General features: G+C 52.4%; 1 protein-coding gene across 1 annotated transcript in view; it reads right to left on the reverse strand.

The window, feature by feature from the left end:
- NIN (ninein) overlaps positions 1-6,674 on the reverse strand; it is a 54,713-nt gene that overhangs the window by 45,676 nt on the left and 2,363 nt on the right. Inside the window, exon 2 of the mRNA XM_029963614.1 lies at positions 2,553-2,634. Coding sequence (XP_029819474.1) covers positions 2,553-2,634 — 82 coding nt within the window. The remainder of the gene's footprint in view (positions 1-2,552; positions 2,635-6,674) is intronic.

Here is a 6,674-nt window from a genome sequence, read left to right on the forward strand (position 1 = left end):
CCAGGTTGCTCCAACCTGGCCTTGGACACTTCCAGGGATCCAGGGGCAGCCACAGCTTCTCTGGGCAACCTGTGCCAGGGCCTCCCCACCCTCAGTCAACAATTCCTTTACAATATCCCATCTAAACCTACTCTCTGTCAGTTTGAAGCCATTCCCCCTTGTCCTGTCACTCCAGGCCCTTGTCAATAGTCTCTCTCCATCTTTCCTGTCAGGTCCCTTCAGGTCCTGGAAGGCCACAGTCAGGTCAGCCCAGAGCCTTCTCTTCTCCAGGCTGAACAATCCCAATTCTCTCAGCCTTTCTTTATGGGAGAGCTGCTCCATCCCTCTAATCATCTTGGTGGCCTCCTCTGGACTGGCTCCAACAGCTCCATGCCCTTCCTGTCACCCCCAGGCTCCTCGTGCTGAGCCATCCTCCCCGAGCCAGGAGCATCCACAGGGACAAGGATGATGTCCCCAGCCAGGTCCCTTGGCCGTGCTGCACACGCAGAACAGACCAAAGCCACGAGCCCTCCAGTGCTCCCAGACCCAAGTGACCTTCCCATCACCCAAATCCCTGGATAAAACCACAGCATCGCAGCACACAGTCGCTTCCTTCCAGATCAAACTCCACAGACACAGCAAACAGCCTTGAAATCTCTGCCTTTTTTTTTTTTTTCCTCCCCTAAATTAAATTTTCATTTAAATGATCAGATTTAGAGCTCTTAACTCAATTTTTCCCAAGCCCGGGGCGGGCTGGAACACCAGCATTTCCACACTCCCTGACAGTTTGACACCAACAAGCACAAAGCAGCTTGTTCTCCAAATCTCCAGTTTGATCTAAATTAAAAGAAGCAAAGACTTCGGCGTTAACCAACCTGTCAAAATGCATTAACAATAAAATGCCTCCCAGGCCTGCCTGGTGCTGGCTCCCTACCTGCACCCCATGCCCTTTGATTGCCTGCCATTCCAAACCCAGCTGACAAACGTGTCCCCAAGGAGGGCTCTCCGCCTTCACTTGTAATTTCCCCCGCGAAAACCCCAAATTCAGCCCTTTCTGGAAGATTTATTTACATTTCAATCAAGCTGGAGCTCCTCAGCCATATGATTCCCCAATAAAATGCAGAATGCTGGGATTAGTTCTGCTTCACTGGGGTGCTGGGGTTGCCTCCTGCTCCGTGCCAGCTCCTCTCCAAGGGGCTGGAAGGGCTCGGAGCAGATCCAACCCCTCACCACACACCACAGTGCTCCCCCCTCTCTCTCCCCAGCACCCACTGACCTGTGCTGGGAAATTCCATTAAGGAATGCCTGGTGCAAGAGCTGTCATCACCCATCTCCCTCTAAGCATTAAGAGCTTTGGAAATGAGAGGTGGAAATAATAAAAATAATCCATCAATCACATCTCTTCAACCCTGTGGTTTTTGCAGCCTATCTAAGGGGGAAAGGTGTAATTTTGCTGGCAGGCTGCTCTCTCCAGAGTGGGATGTTCCAGCTGGGATTGATGCTCCAGGAGAGGAAACCTGGAGTCTCCCCTCTCCGCCCTTGCTAAGCTGTTTTCTCCTTGGGGGATTTCGCTCCCCCTGCTGCTCCAAAGGCAGGATTAGGGATTTACATACAGGTGTGATACCAGCTGGAGCTGCAGGGGCCCAGCCCACACCTCCCAGTGCTCCCAGCACCACCAGTTCCTTCAGCACCACCAGTCCCTTGTGCACTGGGAGTTGGGGGGAGGCACATGAAGCTGTAACCATTATTTCCTGCCAAGGGAAGCCTGAAAAGCTACATTTTCAAGGCACACTGAGACAAAGCAAGATAAAAACAGGACAGTGAAGACTCACAGTACTGTCCCATCCCTAGAAGTGTTCAAGGCCAGGCTGGACAGGGCTTGGAGCAACCCAGTCGAGTGGAATGTGTCCCTGCCCACGGCAGGGGAGTGGAACAAGATGGTCTAAGGTCCCTTCTAAACCATTCTAGAATTCTCCAACCGGCCCCAACCCGATTTGTCAGGGAGTTCACCTTGTTCAGGAACACTTTGGACCAGATTGACTGTTTCCTGGGAGAAATACAGAGTAGCTTCCTATGGGACCACAATCACCCTGCTCATCTCAGACACAAAGAAACAGAATGGACTAGAAAAATATAAAAATTGACATCAGTCCCAGCTGGGAAAAAGCACCAGCAGCAGCATTAAAGCAGCCATTTGATGGCCTGCCCACAGCCATCCACCCCTAAAGCATCCCTGGCCACCAGAAGTGCCGTGGGATGGAGAGACCTCAGCCCATTTTGCAGCCCTGAGACATCCTGAGCATCTGAAGTGCTGTTATAGCTCTCCACACACAGACATCACGTGCCCCTCCGGGCATTTAGATCATGGTAATGGGATATAAATATCTTATAGCTCTGAAAATGCCTTTTCACAAGGCTCCACAACAGACCTCAGCTCTCCTTCTTCTCCCTAAGTCAGGCTCTTCTGCTTGGGTGGCCAATCTCAGCACCTAAAAAGCACTTTCTCTAAGTCCCTCTGTGAGAGCCACCCATGTCTGCTTAGCCAAAGAAAACTGGATAATTTTAGTATTTACCTGGTTCTTGGAAGTGCTCTTCATTTGACAGGGTTCTGGATAAGATGAGGATAAGTGCTTCTTTAAACTGATCAAAGTGGACCTGTGGGGGGAAAAAAAAAAAAGGAAGAAAAGAAGAAATGAACTGGTGCAGATGGTTAAATATGAGGGCAATAATCCAAGCAAGGAGATGGGCAGCAATGGATATCACTCAGACCATGCTGAAACATGAGTGCCTGTGTCTGCTGACAACAAAGGAATCTCGGTTCCTGCAGTCTTGGAGCCTGGGGAAGTGACAGCAAGGGACATGAAGACACAGTCAGAGTCTTTGGGCATCTGGAAGAACTTATTGCTATCACAGAATGACCCAGAGCCACTGTTTGCATGCTGTTGGTTGGGTTTTTCCAGCAAGCAAGAAGCCAAATTAACATGTCCAAAGGAGCAGGGAACATCTCCATTGCTTGAGGTGACCTGGCCAGGGTCAGGGATGATAAGGGATGAGAGATCTGGTCATGGAAATGCTCCACTGCCCTAATTAAGCTTCAAAAACCACTGGATGGCAGAAAACCCACACCCTTTCCAGGGCAGTCCTGCCCCGGCTCCCGTAGTTCCATGAGAGCTGGACTGGGAATACCAGGTCTGGAGCGTGGCTGGGAAAACCACAGAGGGATGATCCTGCCACTGAGGTTTTTTTTTCCCCCCCTCCCTCTTCCATCTGTGCCTTCCTGGAAAGCCTCCTGCCTCACGGCCACAAACAGTCACAAAGGGGCTCCAGCTCCTTCGCAGCCATGCCGGGGAATGTCAGCAATTCCAGCCGTGGGGGACGGAAACCCAGGGACAGCTGGAGAAGCCATTTGACATGGGTCAGTGGTGAGGCAGAGCTGGCTGCTGCGATTTCTTTTGGCTAAATAAATCTTAGAAGAATTTTTAGCGTTGAACAAGAGATTTTGTATTTAAAAGAACCCGCTGAGGCTGCTCTGGCTGAAGTCGATCGCTGCGAATCCAGAGCCACAGAGGGGATTTTAAATGCTGCACAGGCAACAAAAGTTCATGTTTGAAGTTCTCCAGCTTGTTTTTGGGGTCAAGCAAGCCCAAAAAAAGGCCAGCAAGCTCCACGGCAGGGAGGGGACACAGGTGAGCCATGGGGGTGCAGGGGAGCACCTCGCTCAGGCAATGCCAATCACCCCCGTGGTTCTAAACATTTTTGAACACGTTTTTTAAGCACAGTTAAAAATATGTTCAGCAAAGAAACTCGTCAGGGATGCCTTCATCTGAATGCTAATTGCTGCCATCCATTTCCAAACGCTGGTGTACTTCCAAAGGACAGTTTACAGAGAGAGGAGAATTCCCCCGATTAAAAAAAAAGCAAACTTGACATTTAGACTAAATGAGGATGAATAAAAGATGAGGGCGTTCAAGTAACAGGTTCTCTCCCCCTGGGATCTTCTCAGGAAGGGAACGGTGACAACAGAGCTGGTCCCTCAGATGGGTGCTGGGGCTGGCTGGGTTTGGATTAATAAAACAAAAAAAATAAAATAAAACTCCCTTTGCATCACTGGTGTGAACACAGTGAATTAAACAGAGTAAAACCACCTGGGCAGGTGTGCTGCACCACCTGCTCTGCCCAACGAGCCCATAAGTGGTGTTTGCATTAATGAAGAGGAGGAAGGGTGAAGGGGCTGAGCCCTCACTCAGCTGCACAAGGGACAGATGGCCCCGGCAAGGCCACAACAGAGCAATTTTACCATGACCACGACATCCAAAGGAGCCCCTGGAAGGATTAGGCTGCAGGGCAGGACATGGCCATCCTCCAGCCCCCCATGCCAGCGCTGTGCTTGGCTGCACAGCAGGATTTAAAATGCAAATCAGCAGCAGAGGGACAGGAACAGGAGTTTCCCCCTTGCGCCTTCCCAGAGGCAGGACCCCACTCTGGAGGTGGAGCCCCAGCTGGCAGAGGGGGAGATTTTTCTTCAGGATGGGCCAGAGGTTTTTTTTAACAACAGATAACCAGGAAAGCCAGTCTCTGTGGTGCATGTCTGACCTTGAATGTTGCACATTTGCACACAAAGAGTGCTCAGAGAGTTAGAGAAATACAGCTGATAAAATTAGGAGCTGGGCTCGAGTACAAGGCAGCCATGGAACAGCAAAGCCACAAAAGCTGCAGAAATCCTTGAGTGAGGGTGGGGAGGCCCTGGCACAGGCTGCCCAGAGAAGCTCTGGCTGCCCCATCCCTGCAAGTGTTCCAGGCCAGGCTGAACAGGGCTTGGTCTAGTGCAAGGTGCCCCTGCCCATGGCAGCAGGGTGGAACTGGATGATCTTCAAGGTCCCTTCCAACCCACTACATTCTGGGATTCTATTTTGGAACTGCCAACTTGTGCATCTGCTCGTGGGGGTCTCCAACAGCAACTCGAGGCTGATCCAAACCAGTCCCGAACGCAGAAGAATTTGGGATGTGATGGCACAAGGTTTGTGCCCACCCAGAGCTGTGGATAGCAGGCCCCTGCAAACTCACCCAGCAGAGCCCTGAGGGCACATCAACCCCCAGGGTGAGGAGAACTTTCCCAGGACAAGTAAATCAGAGGCAAACAAGACTAAACACCAACGGAGGCAGTGCCAGCCCAGCCCGGCCTCCCCACGGGAATCAGGGACCAACCAAGCTGTGGCTGCTGAGCAACCTCAGCTCCTCAGAGAAATCCCAAGCCTGCTTTGCAGCCACTTCCCTCTGAAGCCGTGACTGATTAGCACTAGAAAGAGCGTGTGCACAAGGTACCTGCTGCTCCCCGCTGTCTGCCCCTGCCATGCAAAGCAGTTTGCACACCCGGCCTCTCCCGGGCAAACCGGCACCGGTGGCTCCTTCCAACTCCCTTCTCCTTGATCTTCCAGCACGGTCCTATTCCCAAAGCTCTGCCCCCCTTTGCAAATTCCTGCTAGCAGAGGCAGCCAGAAGGTTGCAGAGGGAAGCGTCTAGTAGGGAAGACGTAGAATCATGGAATGTCCTGAGCTGGAAGGCACCCACGAGGATCATCCAGTCCAACTCCTGGCCCTGCACAGGACACTCCAACAATCCCACCCTGTCCCTGAGAGTGTTGTCCAAGCACTCCTTGAGCTCTGGTAGCCTTGGGGCCGTGCCCACTGCCCTGGGGAGCCTGTTCAGTGCCAACCACCCTCTGGGGGAAGAACCTTTCCGGGATATCCAACCTAAACCTCTCCTGACACAGCTTCACACCATTCCCTCTGGTCCTAACAAGGCAATCTTGCAACAACATCAGAATAGGGCAGTCTTGCAACCTTGCACCCAAGCCTCCTGCGTGGCCTGCAAAATTAAGGGGAGCACACAGCACATTAAGGGGAACAGCATCACTGCGGGCACAGAGGGAGGATATTTTGCAAGAGGTCACCACCCACAGCACTGAAGGGAGCTGATGAGTGAAACCCCACACTGTGGTGTCCTTGCTGCAGGCTGTTAATGCAATAGTGCAGCTGAAACCTGAGCTCCCCATCCCTGCTCCAGGATGGTGCCAAGGACAGTCCCTGTGCAGGGTTCGGAGGTGCCCAACTTCATAGAAACCCAGAATGGTTTGGGTGGGAAGGGACCTTAAAGCTCATCTCCTTCCCACCCCCTGCTGTGGGCAGGGACACCTTCCACTAGACCAGGTTGCTCCAAACCCTGTCCAATCTGGCCTTGGACACTTCCAGGATGGGACATGACTTCCAGGGACTTACCACAATCCCTGCACATCACCCAACCACAGCCCATGTGCACTGTCCCCAAAACACCCTGAGTTTGCTGCTAATTAAAGGGCACAGAGAGGGCAGACAGACAGACACACCTGCACCCGTCCTCTCGCTCTCACCACCAAGTGTGAGGGGCCTGAGGAAACAGCCCTCCTGAGGAATCCCAGGAATTGCTGCGAGCATCACCTCCGCACACAATCCCAATAGGAAAACAGTTCTGGGGTGGTTTGGCTCTGCCACGAGTCAGGGCAGGATTTAATCCCCCCACCAGAGCCCATTAATCCCCAAAGCACTGCAGGTATCCAGCCCCTCACCAGCTCAGCTCCCGGTCCAACCAAGCACTCCCTGCCCACGGCAGAGGGTTGGAACAAGATGATCTTTAAAGTCCCTTCCAACCCAAACCATCCC

Source organism: Manacus vitellinus, unplaced genomic scaffold (assembly GCF_001715985.3).
Source record: "Manacus vitellinus isolate BGI_N305 unplaced genomic scaffold, ASM171598v3 scaffold_103_pilon, whole genome shotgun sequence".
NCBI classification, from domain to species: Eukaryota; Metazoa; Chordata; class Aves; order Passeriformes; family Pipridae; genus Manacus; species Manacus vitellinus.